Genomic DNA, 16,995 nt, shown 5'->3' with positions numbered 1-16,995 from the left:
CCAAATGCAATAAGTTCGTTTAGTCCTTGTTTGATTATGATTTTATGGCGTATGGAGTTAATTATGGAAACTGTTGCAATGTGATTGGTTTTGAAAATATTTGATTTCGATTTACTGAATTTTAATGGGTGAAATTAATTTAAAAATTCTGAAAAAATTATAATGGCATATCATGGTAAATAAATTGAAAATCAATGGCAGAATCCTATTAGGGATTCTGCTTTAATATTATAGATATATAATTTTTATTTCTCAGTAGATATAAGGTATTATTGTAGATTTTTATGATAATCAATAGTATTGTTCAGTAAATGATTTTATTCACAAGTTAATCAAAAATAGGAATATCCATTCATTAATTTCTTGATAGGTAAAATTATTCCTTTATCCTGTTTTATGTAACTTTAAGAATTAAAATGTTAGACACAATTTGTTTTGTTTTAATTTTCAAATTCCCAAGATTAACTTTTTATTGACTAATACAAATAAAAGTTTGCATGTTAGAAGAAATATATAATTTAATGTTTGAAGATACTTAAATAGAAACCCATTCAAAAATTATACTTTACACTATTAATCTTACCAGTCAAATTGACTATAAATATTTTATTTTAAAATGATTTAAAAATGGTAAATTTCAGAGAATAGTTGGGAATTATATTTGTATTATAGATTAGTGAACATTGCATGAGTGTCAAAACAGTAGTATTTGTCGTAAAGAAATACTAATGATGATAAATTATATTTTCAACAATATTTATAAAAGCAAAACACATTTTAAGCAGTTGGGGAGATTGAGACACAATGAGTCCACAAATCATCACTCTTCTTCAAATACTTCTTTTCGTTGGCAATTAGGAGTGGTTTGTCCGCAATATATTTGATAAGTTTATCGTTACACATTTTTCCTTCCTGAACAAGATCGTGGCAACATGAATCAGTGATGGTTAAATTTTCAAAGACAACACCAATTATATCCAATGCACACTTGGGACTGATTTTAAGAAGACATGTATCCCATAGTGATTTTGCTTCAGCTTCTTCGACAGAGAAAGTAGGAACAAACGCGCAAACCAAAGCTAAAATAATGAACAGGGTAATTGCTTGGATTCTAGTGTTAGCCATTTTGGGAAAATTTTCAATTTAAGTGGTTGATTCAGATATAATGGAAATAATCTATTGGAATGTTTTAGTTTTGTTCTCTAAAGTGAAGTGTTATCTATATATATATATATATATATAAATTACTAAAAACTGAAACATGACTATTAAAACGTAAATTTAATTAAACATCAGGAATTATTTAATGTATTTTAATCTATTTATAACATACACTAAATTTTACAATGAGTTTTTATCTATCATGTTTATTAAATTTTGCAAAAATTATTTTACTTATGATAAAAATAAAACAATATACTTTTCCAAATAGTTAGATATTATTTTCAAAGTTAGGATATAAATAGTTTCATATAAATTGATAAATATTTCATAAAACTTGAGTTATCTAGTTATATATATATATATATTTCTTGATTAATTCAAAAGCTTCGTAAAATTTTATATACTATAATATAATATTTGTTATTAGAGGTCTAAATAATCTGTTTACTAATTTTCAAGATATAACATGTTGAAGGTTTTGTATGAATTGGCGGTGTTTATAATTTGGAAATATTTTATAGATGTCATATGAGAACTTATTTACATCCATTATTTTTTTTCTAATCAAAATTTCTAAAGTGGAAAATACAAGGAAATTTTTGTTTACTTATTAATGTAACAGTTTATTTTTATTAAAAAGAGTAACGTTGGAATTCAATTTATCCTCTTTATTTAATTATTCTTCATTATTTGTAAATATTATATTCTTCTAAAAAAATTCAATGATGAGTGTTTAAGAATGTAAATTGGATCTACTATAATATATATTTTCAAGTATTTTTTAATTTTATAATTTTTTTAATAATAAATACTAATAAAATACTACAAATGCCTTATAAATTATATAATAACTTCATAGAAACAAGATCTATGACAGTAGTCTCTATTTGGATTAAATTGACTAATACAATAATAAATCTCTAGAATTTTCTAGTTATTTTGACTTTATAAAAAACCCTGAAATCAGATCCATGAATTATAAATCTAAATTAATAAATTTTGTGATGTTGATTTTTTTTTGTTATGAATAATTTTGAGATCGATTTTACAACTAAAATTTATAATTATATATATTTTAATATAGAATATATAATTTTTATTTCTCAGTAGATATAAGGTTTTATTGTAGAATTTTATGATAATCAATAGTATCGTTCAGTAAATGATTTTATTCACAAGTTAATCAAAAATAGGAATATCCATTCATTAATTTCTTGATAGGTAAAATTATTCCTTTATCCTGTTTTATGTAACTTTAAGAATTGAAACGTTAGACACAATCTGTTTTGCTTTAATTTTCAAATTCCTAAGATTAACTTTTTATTGACTAATACAAATAAATGTTTGCATGTTAGAAGAAATATATAATTTAATGTTTGAAGATACTTAAAGAGAAACCCATTCAAAAATTATACTTTACACTATTAATCTTACCATTCAAATTGACTATAAATATTTTATTTCAAAATGATTTTAAAATGGTAAATTTCAGAGAATAGTTGGGAATTATATTTGTATTATAGATTAGTGAACATGCATGAGTGTCAAAACAGTAGTATTTGTCGTAAAGAAATAATAAAGATGATAAATTATATTTTCAACAATATTTATAAAAGCAAAACACATTTTAAGCAGTTGGGGAGATTGAGACACAATGAGTCCACAAATCATCACTCTTCTTCAAATATTTCTTTTCGTTGGCAATTAGGAGTGGTTTGTCTGCAATATATTTGATAAGTTTATCGTTACACATTTTTCCTTCGTGAACAAGATTGTGGCAACATGAATCAGTGATGGTTAAATTTTCAAAGACAACACCAATTATATCCAATGCACACTTGGGACTGATTTTAAGAAGACATGTATCCCATAGTGATTTTGCTTCAGCTTCTTCGACAGAGAAAGTAGGAACAAACGCGCAAACCAAAGCTAAAATTATGAACAGGGTAATAGCTTGGATTCTAGTGTTAGCCATTTTGGGAAAATTTTCAAATTAAGTAGTTGATTCAGATATAATGGAAATAATTTATTGGAATGTTTTAGTTTTGTTCTCTAAAGTGAAGTGTTATCTATATATATATTATAAATTACAAAAAACTGAAACATGACTATTAAAACGTAAATTTAATTAAACATCAGGAATTATTTAATGTATTTTAACCTATTTATAACCTAAACTAAATTTTACAATGAGTTTTTATCTATCATGTTTATTAAATTTTGAAACAATTATTTTACTTATGATAAAAATAAAACAATATACTTTTCCAAATAATTAGATATTATTTTCAATGTTAGGATATAAATAGTTTCATATAAATTGATAAATATTTCATAAAACTTGAGTTATCTAGTTAGTTATATATATATATATATATATTCTTGATTAATTCAAAAGCTTCGTAAAATTTTATATAATATAATATAATATTTGTTATTAGAGGTCTAAATAATACGTTTACTAATTTTCAAGATATAACATGTTGACGGTTTTGTATGAAATTGGCGGTGTTTATAATTTGGAAATATTTTTTAGATGTCATATGAGAACTTATTTACATCCATTATTTTTTCTAATCAAAATTTCTAAAGTGGAAAATACAAGGAAATTTTTGTTTACTTATTAATGTAACAGTTTATTTTTATTAAAAAGAGTAACGTTGGAATTGAATTTATCCTCTTTATTTAATTATTTTTCATTATTTGTAAATATTATATTCTTCTAAAAAAAATAAATGATTAGTGTTTAAGAATGTAAATTGGATCTACTATAATATATATTTTCAAGTATTTTTTAATTTTATAATGTTTTCAATAATAATACTAATAAAATACTACGAATACCTTATAAATTATATAATAACTTCATAGAAACAAGATCTATGACAGTAGTCTCTATTTGGATTAAATTGACTAATACAATAATAAATCTCTAGAATTTTCTAGTTATTTTGACTTTATTAAAAACCCTGAAACCAGATCCATGAATTATAAATCTAAATTAATAAATTTTGTGGTGTTGAATTTTTTTTTGTTATGAATAATGTTGAGATCGATTTTACGACTAAAATCTATAATTATATATTTTAATATAGGATATATAATTTTTATTTCTCAGTAGATATAAGGTATTATTGTAGAATTTTATGATAATCAATAGTATCACTCAGTAAATGATTTTATTCACAAGTTAATCAAAAATAGGAATATCCATTCATTAATTTCTTGATAGGTAAAATTATTCCTTTATCCTGTTTTATGTAACTTTAAGAATTAAAATGTTAGACACAATTTGTTTTGTTTTATTTTTCAAATTCCCAAGATTAACTTTTTATTGACTAATACAAATAAATGTTTGCATGTTAGAAGAAATATATAGTTTAATGTTTGAAGATACTTAAAGAGAAACCCATTCAAAAATTATACTTTACACTATTAATCTTACCATTCAAATTGACTATAAATATTTTATTTTAAAATGATTTAAAAATGGTAAATTTCAGAGAATAGTTGGGAATTATATTTGTATTATAGATTAGTGAACATTGCATGAGTGTCAAAACAGTAGTATTTGTCGTAAAGAAATACTAATGATGATAAATTATATTTTCAACAATATTTATAAAAGCAAAACACATTTTAAGCAGTTGGGGAGATTGAGACACAATGAGTCCACAAATCATCACTCTTCTTCAAATACTCCGTTTCGTTGGCAATTAGGAGTGGTTTGAACGCAATATATTTGATAAGTTTATCGTTACACATTTTTCCTTCCTGAACAAGATCGTGGCAACATGAATCAGTGATGGTTAAATTTTCAAAGACAACACCAATTATATCCAATGCACACTTGGGACTGATTTTAAGAAGACATGTATCCCATAGTGATTTTGCTTCAGCTTCTTCGACAGAGAAAGTAGGAACAAACGCGCAAACCAAAGCTAAAATAATGAACAGGGTAATAGCTTGGATTCTAGTGTTAGCCATTTTCGGAAAATTTTCAAATTAAGTGGTCAATTCAGATATAGTGGAAATAATTTATTGGAATGTTTTAGTTTTGTTCTCTAAAGTGAAGTGTTATCTATATATATTATAAATTACTAAAAACTGAAACATGACTATTAAAACGTAAATTTAATTAAACATCAGGAATTATTTAATGTATTTTAACCTATTTATAACCTAAACTAAATTTTACAATGAGTTTTTATCTATCATGTTTATTAAATTTTGAAAAATTATTTTACTTATGATAAAAATAAAACAATATACTTTTCCAAATAATTAGATATTATTTTCAAAGTTAGGATATAAATAGTTTCATATAAATTGATAAATATTTCATAAAACTTGAGTTATCTAGTTATATATATATATTTCTTGATTAATTCAAAAGCTTCATAAAATTTTATATAATATAATATAATATTTGTTATTAGAGGTCTAAATAATACGTTTACTAATTTTCAAGATATAACATGTTGAAGGTTTTGTATGAAATTTGCGGTGTTTATAATTTGAAAATATTTTATAGATGTCATATGAGAACTTATTTACATCCATTATTTTTTTCTAATCAAAATTTCTAAAGTGGAAAATACAGGGAAATTTTTGTTTACTTATTAATGTAACAGTTTATTTTTATTAAAAAGAGTAGCGTTGGAATTGAATTTATCCTCTTTATTTAATTATTCTTCATTATCTGTAAATATTATATTCTTCTAAAAAAATTCAATGATTAGTGTTTAAGAATGTAAATTGGATCTACTATAATATATATTTTCAAGTATTTTTTAATTTTTATAATGTTTTCAATAATAAATACTAATAAAAATACTACAAATACCTTATAAATTATATAATAATTTCATAGAAACAAGATCTATGACAGTAGACTCTATTTGGATTAAATTGACTAATACAATAATAAATCTCTAAAATTTTATAGTTATTTTGACTTTATTAAAAACCCTGAAACCAGATCTATCAATTATAAATCTAAATTAATAAATCTTGTTTTGTTGAATTTTTTTTGTGATGAATAATTTTGAGATCGATTTTCCAACTAAAATCTATAATTATATATTTTAATATAGGATATATAATATTTATTTCTCAGTAGATATACGGTGTTATTGTAGAATTTTATGATAATCAATAGTATCGTTCAGTAAATGGTTTTATTCACAAGTTAATCAAAAATAGGAATATCCATTCATTAATTTCTTGATAGGTAAAATTATTCCTTTATCCTGTTTTATGTAACTTTAAGAATTAAAACGTTAGACACAATTTGTTTTGTTTTAATTTTCAAATTCCCAAGATTAACTTTTTATTGACTAATACAAATAAATGTTTGCATGTTAGAAGAAATATATAATTTAATATTTGAAGATACTTAAAGAGAAACCCATTAATGTTAGCCTTCTCAATCATGCAGAGAACCAGGGAAAGATAACGGGGATGCGCGTTACCCGCGCGTGTCCATCGGTATCCCACCTACTATTTGCTGATGATAGCCTTTTCTTCTATAAGGCGGAGCCCCGTGAATGTGAAGAAGTAATGAAAGTGATCAGGATCTATGGTAAAGCATCAGGACAATGTATTAACTTTGATAAATCCTCCTTCTTCTTTGGTAAGAGGATTAACGCAGCCACAAGGCAAGATATCAAAGATGTACTTAGAATACAGAATGATGGAGGGATAGAGAATTACTTGGGTATCCCAGAAGATATTAGTGGTTCAAAATGTAAGCTCTTTGCCTTCCTAAAAGACAAACTAATGCATAGAGTGAATGGCTGGACAGGTCGCTGGCTCTCGAAATGAGGAAATGAGGTATTGATTAATTCCATTTTGCTTGCTCTCCTGACGTATGTTATGTCTACTTTCCTGCTCCCATTGGAGATATGTGAAAATCTTGCCAGCGCTATTGCCCAATTCTGGTGGAGCTCAAATCCCCCAAGAGAGGAATACACTGGTCGAAATGGGAAAAAGTCTGCCTACCGAGAGAAGAAGGAGGGACTGGATTTCGCATGATTCATGAGTTCAACCTGGCATTACTGGCGAAACAATTATGGAGGCTAACACAAAACCCGGATTCGCTGGTCGCCCGTGTCTTAAGAGGAAGATATTACAGACTAAGCTCGCCTTTACGAGTAAATTCTGTAAACAGTCCTTCTTATGTTTGGACTAGTATTTCCGCTGCGAGGGAGCTTTTGTTGCTGGGGATAAGGCAGAAAATACACTCTGGTTATGGTTAAGGTGTGGGAGGACCCCTGGATTCCATTGAATCCTACTAGGCCAGCTATACCTATAGCGCCAGTTATGCATCCAAATATTAGTTTGAAATCTAGTGTAAGCCATTTTGGGAAAGATTTCAAACTTAGTTGGTTATTCAAATGTTATTGAACAATCTATTGAAATTTTTTAGTTTTGTTCTCTAAAGTGAAGTGCTATCTTATATATATATATAATAAGTTACTAAATACTGAAACATGACTATTAAAATGTAAATTTAATTAAACACCAGGAATTATTTAATGAAGTTTAACTTATTTATAACCTAAAATGAATTTTACAATGAGTTTTTATAAATCATGTTTATTAAATTTTGAAAACTTATTTTACTTATGTTAAAAATAAACCAATATAATTTTACAAATACTTGGATATTATTTTCAAAGTCAGGATATAAATAGTTTCGTAGAAAATGATAAATATTTCATAAAACTTCAGTAGATATATTTTGATTAAATCAAAAGCTTCATATACTTTTATATAATATAATATAATATTTATTATGAGAGGTCTAAATAAAACTTCTATTAATTTTCAAGATATAACATGTTGAAACTTTTGTATGAAATATTTTATACATGTCATATGAAACCTTATTGACATGCATATTTTTTATAATCAAAATGTCGAAAGTGAAAAATACAAGGCAATTTTTGTTTACTTATTAATGTCACAGTTTATTATTATTAAAAAGAATAACATTGAAATTGAATTTACCCTTTTTATTTAATTATTCTCAACGTTTTGTAAATATTGTAATCTTTCGACAAAATTTTGAAAGATTAGTGCTTAAGAATGTAAAAATCTTTCTGGTATAATATATATTTTCAAGTATTTTTTACTTTTAATAATGTTTTCAATCATAAATACTAATAAAAATACTACAAATACCTAGAGTTACAATAAGTGATAGGGGCTGTCATTTCATCAACAAAGTGTTTAAGAAGCTACTTAAGAAACATGAAGTCTACAATCGAGTAGATACACCGTATCATCCTCGGACCAGAAGACAAATAGAAGTTTTCAACCGTCAGATCAAAGAAATCCTAGAAGAGATTGTAGGTAAAACAATAAAAGATTGGTCTACAAAATTGGATGACGCAATTTGGGCTAATAGAACTGCATTAAAAATGCCACTCGGAACTACACCATTTCACCTGCTCTATGGAAAAGCATGTTACCTTCCGGTGGAATTGGAACACAAGGCAGCATGGACCGTACAGATGTTAAATTTTGACATCAAGCCTTCTAGGAAAAGGAGATTGATACAACTGAATGAGTTAGATGAAATCAGACATCATGCTTATGAGAACTCGAAACTGTACAAGGAAAGAACAAAAGCTTATCACGATAAGAAGATCAATTCTAGACATTTCGAACCGAAAGACCAGGTGATTCTGTACAACTCTCGTTTGACAACACTCCCTGGAAAATTGCATTTACACTGGTCTGGTCCCTTTACCGTTAAAGAACCCAGACCCTATGGAACCATTGTGCTAATCAACTATAAGGGAGAAGAGTTCATGGTGAATGGACAGATAGTAAAGCACTATTGGGCTAAGGCAGAGATACTAGACAAGCAAATTACCCGTCTAGAATTGCCACCTACCGATTGATCTGGCATGATGATCCAGTTAAATGGCGCAAACAAGCAGAGGCAACTCACTGATTAGGAAATTACTAATACAAAAAAATTTAAAAAGATATGAGGAAGACAATCTGCACTCAGCATCAACCGACACCTGATAAATGCCAATCGACAGAGCATCACGAGAATTGATCGATCTCCACTTAATTATGTCGATCGACACTCACATCCAGTGAGCAGGTACATCGTCTTTTCTTGTTAAATTTCTACTTATGATTTATTTTCCACAAATCTTAGACTGTATAACATTGGAGACAGTGTTGTTAAAGTCTGACGGGAGGCATTACTGATATTGTGTTTTATTTTGAGCTTTAGTTTTTATTTTTTATTAATTTTATTGAGTCAAGAATGGGATGATGATTTTTTTTTCAATTTTATCACTACTCTAACCACTTTTTAGAACCATCTAGATTTGTTGCCACTAACATCTACACCTGCTGTGAATGCCTGTAGAATCCAAAGATGACTTCCATCTTTATCAATCCAACTTCATTGTCTTGGGACTTGGTATACATTGGATCGGAATCTTCCTGCAAGTCTGGAAGGTAAGAAATATGTGTGTTTCTGGTTCCCCTTTCACCTCTCTTCAGCATCTATAACATAAAATATTGAGATTGTTTCCGAAGATGCAGAGGGGTAGGTACATTACCTATGACCCCATTATTCTCCTAGCCTTTGCCAAATAAAAAAAAATCGAAAACAATATGAACAATACGGACTGCGTCAGCATCACTGTTCATTAGAATTGAGATTAAAAAATTCAGAGAAGAGAGAGGGAAAAAATCAGAAAAGACTACATGTTGGTGTAGAAACTTACTTAAGTTGAGTCCATGTATTTAGTGATCAATACTCGCAAGATGCAGCCTACACATTTATTTTCAGAAATGAGGCCAGTAGAGGGGTATGTCAGACACTATCAGTGGAGTATGGTAACCGAAATATGCACTGTTGATTTCCGTAAACTAATGAAAGTCAAGAAATCCTAACTTTCCTTGAGTTCCAGATTTCTGCTATGCCAAACATCAAGTAATAAGAATACGCAAATAAATGAAGTAATAAATTTAGAATGAAAAATATAGCAAATGAGATTTTATTTGGAATCTGCGTGATATCACTCAAATTACCCTAATGAGTGATTTACTCTCTCACATAAGAGGTCGAGTTGTAGTACTTAGGGATCGAATCTACAAGGAGCTAGGGCACACAATATATCTAAGCAGTTTGTGATTAAGCTAGGTAAATTGTATTAATAGTAAATTTCAGTGGTGAACAAGGTAGTTGTTCAGTTGGTTGGATGGAGGTTTGTAGATAACTATGAGAAAGCGCTAGATCTTGGGTTTCTATTCAGGTAATCAGGATTATAATAGTATAGTGACTAAAGTTGTATGGATGATATTATGGAACTCAAACTAAATAATAATCTATCAACTTTTGTTTGTCTAGATTATCTATTGTTTAGATCTAAGATCTCAAGTGTCGTTGGTAGATCAGAGAAAGTGGTGATCGATGCTATATATGGATAGTCGATCAATACACCTTTCAAAACGTCGATCAATCAATATATAGGATTGTGGATCTATGTTCCTTCTAGAAAGCTTTAGTTATTGGGTTTGAATGTGTTCAGTAGCTTTCCTAGATCAAGTGTCTTTTTTTTTTCTAGAAATCCTAGCTCAATGAGAATCTATTCGTGTAAAAGACAAAATTGTCGTATGGGCCTAATTATCCTAAGATCGGGATTCTAGTTAGTTATTCTAGAACACAAGCACTAAGAACAATCCAATTGATGAATATAACAACTTAGCAATTCTATATTTGGAACAAATCCTTCATAACCTATTTTTGGGTCAAAAACGGTCATAACGAAATTAACTTTCGAAAATATTCCTCGAAAAAGATAATTCTCGTAAAAATTGCTTAAACTAATTTTTACGATAAAATTCTTGAATAGATTTGTCCGCAGCGTCGAAACAAGCTCCTATGGTTCGTGTTGACGACGAAGTGAGTATCAAAACATTTGATAAAAATATACGTCTTAAGAATTTCTACGTTTTCAAGAAAAACTTATACGAAAAACTTATACGAAAAACTTGCGGGAAAATCTTGTTTTAAAAACAATGATTTCTTAAATCAACGATTTAAGAAAATCAATGATTTCTTAAATCAACAATTTCTTAAATCAACGATTTCTAAAAATCAACGATTTATTAAATCTACGATTTCTTAAATCTACGATTTCTTAAATCTACGATTTCTTAAAAATCGTCTCCTTGCAAAAGGTTCCGCGACTAAACAAAGTTCTCGTTAGAACACGATCATCGGAGATAACAAAAGATCATTAAACCACGAGGATGCGGCTTGACCATCGCGGAACAACCAAGGGGTCATACGAAGCTCGGTCGCTGCTCGGAAATAAGCTCGGTCGCTATAGCGACGGAGCTAGAGAACAAGCTCGGTCGCTATAGCGAGTGAGCTAGAGAACAAATTCAGTCGCTATAGCGACCGAGCTAACCAGACCCGTCTCGGCGAGGGCTTCGATTTGATATTTTGATCGTTTTCTGGGTCCTTACGGTTTGACAGAACGGCCTCTTTGAAGTTCCAAGGCAGATTCCTTAAAATCTTGTTTTAAGACAACGATTCTTTAAAACAATGATTTCTTAATCAACGATTTAAGAAATAAACGATTTCTTAAAACAACGATTTCTTAATCAACGACTTAAGAAATCAACGATTTATTAATCAACGACTTAAGAAATCAACGATTTCTTAATCAACGACTTAGGAAATCAACGACTTAGGAAATCAACGATCGGGTCACGAACAAGAGCTTGGTTGCTATAGCGAACGGATCACGAGACCATGCTCGGTCGTTATAGCGAACGGATCACGAGACCATGCTCGGTCGTTATAGCGACCGAGCTTCGATTACAGCTCGGTCGCTATAGCGACCGAGCCACGAGCAACGAACAGAGCTCGATCGCTATAGCGACCGAGCTGCGGATAGATCTCGGTCGCTATAGCGACCGAGCTGCGGACAAAGTTCGGTCGCTATAGCGATCGAGCGTTCGTATATTGATCATTCTCCGAAACGTCCGAAGTCTTCCGAAACGACGGTACGACGTAAAACTATGCATTCTCGACTATCCGTATAGCCGTTCTCTGCAACTCATGGCTATCCGTTTCTTGATCTCTCGATCAAATGGAATCGTCCGTTCGGTTTACGATAAAACCGCGAAAACTTAACCTTATCGGAGAAATCGTTAAAACGTCTCAAATCAAAAATACGGCCCAAGGAGGTCCTAAACTTGATTCGAGGCCCACTTACGATTTTTTAAAAACCCATAAACCTTATGACGGTTTATGCTTGGAGGATAAGTATCAGTTTCCGCGGATAAATGGAAACTTTCTGCAGATAATCATGAAGATCGGAAAAATGGAATATTCCCATTTTTCGACTATGACGGCTTAAGGGCAAAAGGGGGAAGCGTAAACCGACCTTGGAGAGAGTATATAAGGAGCTCAGGGCGAGAGGCATAGAGGCATCACTTTTCAAAAGCAACTTAGCACTTAGAGCAATTTAGGCAAATTTCCGTTTTTATTTTTTGAGCTGCGACTCAACCAAGTTTAGCCACCTTCGGGTATTAGAACTAGGATCTCGCCGACAGCTCTCGTAGCCGAAGCACGCTATCCTGTTGTTGTTACGCTCATACGCAGATTCGGAATAAAATCCTTCTTGCTCTCTTTTACGAATTTTATTTTTATTTTCCGTTATTATCGTGTTCTGATTGCTTGACATGTGGTTTCTCAGAAATCCGGGACCTCTGGGAAATTAGGGTTTTCCTACTTTCCTAAAATATACGAATATTGACGATGTGAATTTCGGTTCCCACTGTTTGGCGCTAGAAGGAGGAGGGTACGGATAATTCTTACTCACGACCAGCTCACGCTTTACCAGACATGACTAACGATGATTCAGCGAAGTTGCACACTCCTCTAAACGGAGCACCCAAGGACGTCTTGAACACTCCAGCAGCGGATGTTTCCGCGGCCAACGTACCTGCTAACGCCGCGTCGCTCGATGAGTTCAAGAAGCTTCTTTCCGCCTATGAAAAGATGTCGGAAGAGCAGGATAAACTCGTGGGAACCCTTACCAAACAGGTTCAAACCCTAACGGCCGGGTCCCGCGCAGTCCTCCCTCGCGGAGCCAGAAAACTCCGCGGCAGGAGACTCGAGTTCGCGACCCCACACGATAGGCCTGGAACTTCGCAGGAACGTCTTTCCGGACAAAATCCTAGCGAGATATCTCCTGTCAAGAAAGGCAACTCAGAAAACCCTCTGCACTACGCAAACGCCGTAGTGTTCAATAAAATCGAAAACTTAGTCGTGACCTTCCGTCACAGGAAGAGCACTAAATCGAGCTCGTGATTTTTCCCTCCAAACACAAAGGACAACGATAAAATCTTTCCAACCCCGTGAAATTTTTCTTTTTACCGAGTTGGAGAAATCTCAGCGCATAAGGATTCGACCAAGAAGATTTCTCCGAAAACGTTTCAGAAAAGTAAAACTCGCTCCCCCAATAACTGCGGAAAATTCCTAGGTTACTCGCAGAAAGTTAAACTCAAAAACAAGGTCGGTCGCTAGAGCGACCGAGCACCGAGAAAAGTTCGGTCGCTATAGCGAGCCAAGCTTGGTCGCTATAGCGACCCAGCCCCAAGAGAAGTTCTCCTCTGCGTTCTTTTTGAATCCTCTTCGAAACGCTTTTCGTTTCGTCTCAGTCGGTGTTTCCGTGAGATTTTACAACGAAAACAAGTTGGACTCGTCTTGGCTACCTTCCACTCACTATAGCGACCGAGATGACATCGACACTCGCTATAGCGACCTGTCAGTCCTCAAAGGAGTCCTCCTTTGATTCCTCTTAGAAAGGCTTTTCGTTTCGTCTCAATCGGAGTTTCCGTTGAGATTTTACGACGAAAACAAGTTGGACTCGTCTTGGCTCCCTTCCACTCGCTATAGCGACTGAGACACATCCTCACTCGCTATAGCGACCTGTCAGGCCTCAAAGGAGTCCTCCTTTGTGCTCTCCTTTGATTCCTCTTCGAAACGCTTTTCGTTTCGTCTCAATCGGAGTTTCCGTTGAGATTTTACGACGAAAACAAGTTGGACTCGTCCTTGCTCCCTTCCACTCGCTATAGCGACTGAGACACATTCTCACTTGCTATAGCGACCTGTCAGGCCTCAAAGGAGTCTTGCTTTGTGCTCTCCTTTGATTCCTCTTCGAAACGCTTTTCGTTTCGTCTCAATCGGAGTTTCCGTTGAGATTTTACGAAGAAAACAAGTGGAACTCGTCTCGGCTTGCTGTCACTCGCTGACGCCGGGCGGCCAGACCGACGTCACGGTCCAAGGCGCCGGTCTGCAGGTCGATAAGCGAGTGCGGCCGATTCCTTGTGAAACCATCCCGACACTAGTTCAATCACATACTCTGCATCCTCGCTCGAAGCCACGTAGTGCAAATTCTTAAAATCGTGAATCTAAAACCCTCATTTCATTCGGTGAGAACGATCGGAAAAGTTACGGAAAAACGTGGAAGTTCCAGATAACGAATGTATTGCAATTCATCGTATAAAACGATTACGATTATTCTAGAACTCCAATCATCTTAACTATACGAGGAATAGGAATTCATTCGGAAGACCGATACCATTACCGTACTTCTTCCAAACAACTCTTGCAAGCAACTCCCGTGGTGAATGTGGTTTGTCTCGACTCTGTCCCGACCAGCTCCCCATCCTTCTCAACCAGTTTCGAAAAAATGGGGTGATTTCTATAATATCAAGCTCGACCATATTTTACGAAACATCATTCATAAAGCCAAACAATATCATATCTGGAACATAACCAGTTCGCTCACAGCCTGACGAACTGAGAGCCTCACTCGAGTGACGCCTTGTCCATTGATCCCTCTTTCCAAAACGCCCCTCTTTGTCTGCTTCTCCTCCCTTTGGTTCAACGATTTCGTAAAATTCTTTCGATGCATAAAACACAATGTGATTTTACCAGATTCTGCCACGTTAAGTCGAAAACATCTATTCATAACGTTTGATAGACTTTTCAACAATATACAAAGCGTACCTGGTCAATTTGGTAAAACCAGAGATACGAAGAAACGAGGACGAACTTGGACATTGATATCCCTTCCTCATTCCGATATTCTCGTCAGAATTTCATCAGAAACCAATTCATATGAAATTCGGTAACTGACTTTTCGAAGTCCTTTGACGTTGAATCGAAAGTGGCCATTCCTAAACGCATAATAAACTTCTGATAAAGTCAGAAGAAAAGAGGAGAAGAAGAAGGAAGAAGGGGCTATCTCGAATCATCAATAAGACTAAGGAACGTCCGACTAAAAATTCTGTCAAGGTTTTAATTTTTTAGTAGGAAAAGAACGAAAACGTCTTGAAAACTGCCGTAGAATTTAAGGAACTTAGAACCTAGGTGGATAGTCTAGCAAGCTAAGTCTTAGGCAAATTTTCCAGTCTTGTTCCATTGTTCCTTGACTTTCCAGGCAGAGCATGCAAACCGATCTAGTCTCTCGAAAAACCGAGAAACGATCGCCACGCATTCTAAGGCACACTCGTCCTGCTTCCTAAAAAAAGAAAAACCTTCGAAAGAACGGTTAACCAATTTTCTTTCGTAAAATAAATTAACGAATCCAACGAATATCAGTCGTAGATAATTTTTGCTCCATAAGGTAGTTGAATCCTGCTTTTACTACCCTCGGCCACGTCCAAACATGAAATGACCCTGCAACAGAATCCGCACATATTCTACGACGATCCTTTACCAACAACTTCCCTGGCTATACGGCTGCACCTAGCCTCCATGCCAATCCAAAACTACTGAGCGACCACCGCTCCAACCGCTTAAACGGCTACCGGTTAATCGACAATCCATGATTTGTCGTGAAACGCCAAGTGACTATTATGCAAGCAGTTTGTCGTATAACCAAGAATCGGAAATCATACGATGAATTCTTCGTAACGAAACTCAGTCGTAACAACCATATGGTTAACGGAAGATGTAAACTTATCATCAATAGATTAAGTTCTATACGCCGCATAAAACGCGGCATAAAAAGAAACACTCGTAACAAAGCTCCTATAGCTATACGAGTTATTCTTAAAAATTCAAAAACAAGTTCCGGAAGGCCAACACTTCACGAAACACAGTGAAGTTAAACGCTTCTCCCTGGTAAATTTACACAACCCTTCGGTCTCAAACCCTAAAAACAATTCAACAACTACTAAACGGCTATGACAACGGATCCAGTATCCACAAAATGATTATCCCATTCAGACACATGTCTCCCATCGCTTACACCTAAAAACGCTTGCTAAAAAGAAGCATACGGACAAAGCGACAAAATCAAAATCCGAAATGACTACTCGGATTCTACCATTTACACTTGACAAAAGTATAAATCAAATCATAAGCCAAAGCCCATAATCCTCTTATGGCGTAAAGAAAAGTAAAGTCGCAGCACTGCGAGACGTCGCTTCGTGCTCGAATAAACATTTTTCGACCAAAATTTCATACACCTTCTAAACGGCATCATATCGTTGTTGCTGATCACAACAAAAGAACTCTAACGTCCTAAACAGACAAGCCACCTATGGGTAGGCTCTCTTACATCCGACCAGGATACCATAGCGCGCTATACAAGAAAACCAAAATTTTGTTTGAGTGCTTCGTAAAGGAAGTAACTCCGACTCGTACCCAGACAAATCATAATAAGCCGATAACACTTCACGGATTTTAAAACGGTACGAGTCAGGTTAAAATCGCAAACATGCAAAACGAAAGCCGATTTGTCATCGCAAAGCCTCAGTCCG

At 33.0% G+C, this 16,995-nt stretch overlaps 3 protein-coding genes across 4 annotated transcripts; all 3 read right to left on the bottom strand.

Annotated features, from left to right (window-relative positions):
- Positions 1-777: 777 nt before the first annotated feature.
- Positions 778-1,125, bottom strand: LOC130499653 (uncharacterized). Its single transcript, XM_056993946.1, has one exon. The coding sequence runs from the start codon at positions 1,123-1,125 to the stop codon at positions 778-780; it is 348 nt and encodes a 115-aa protein (XP_056849926.1).
- Positions 1,126-2,791: 1,666 nt separating this feature from the next.
- On the bottom strand, positions 2,792-3,139 carry LOC130499652 (uncharacterized). Its single transcript, XM_056993945.1, has one exon. The coding sequence runs from the start codon at positions 3,137-3,139 to the stop codon at positions 2,792-2,794; it is 348 nt and encodes a 115-aa protein (XP_056849925.1).
- Positions 3,140-4,803: 1,664 nt separating this feature from the next.
- LOC130499649 (uncharacterized) lies at positions 4,804-8,701 on the bottom strand. 2 transcript variants are annotated; one of them, XM_056993936.1, is made up of 2 exons: positions 8,683-8,701; positions 4,804-5,129 (listed from the first exon to the last, which is right to left on the bottom strand). In XM_056993936.1, exons 1-2 carry the CDS (start codon positions 8,699-8,701, stop codon positions 4,804-4,806), a joined length of 345 nt encoding a protein of 114 aa, XP_056849916.1. The 2 variants fall into 2 exon arrangements, with proteins under 2 accessions (XP_056849916.1, XP_056849915.1); XM_056993935.1 differs by lacking the exon at positions 8,683-8,701 and having other exon boundaries at positions 4,804-5,151.
- Between the last annotated feature and the right edge of the window lie 8,294 nt (positions 8,702-16,995).

This window comes from Raphanus sativus, chromosome 9 (genome assembly GCF_000801105.2).
Source record: "Raphanus sativus cultivar WK10039 chromosome 9, ASM80110v3, whole genome shotgun sequence".
Lineage (NCBI taxonomy): Eukaryota > Viridiplantae > Streptophyta > Magnoliopsida > Brassicales > Brassicaceae > Raphanus > Raphanus sativus.
The sequence above is the reverse complement of the archived record's forward strand: the minus strand, read 5'-3'. Positions and strand labels throughout refer to the sequence as shown.

What these genes read in the sequence shown, in the direction of transcription:
- LOC130499653 (XM_056993946.1), bottom strand. Translation starts at nt 1,125, where the DNA reads ATGGCTAACACTAGAATCCAAGCAATTACCCTGTTCATTATTTTAGCT.
- LOC130499652 (XM_056993945.1), bottom strand. Translation starts at nt 3,139, where the DNA reads ATGGCTAACACTAGAATCCAAGCTATTACCCTGTTCATAATTTTAGCT.
- LOC130499649 (XM_056993935.1), bottom strand. Translation starts at nt 5,151, where the DNA reads ATGGCTAACACTAGAATCCAAGCTATTACCCTGTTCATTATTTTAGCT.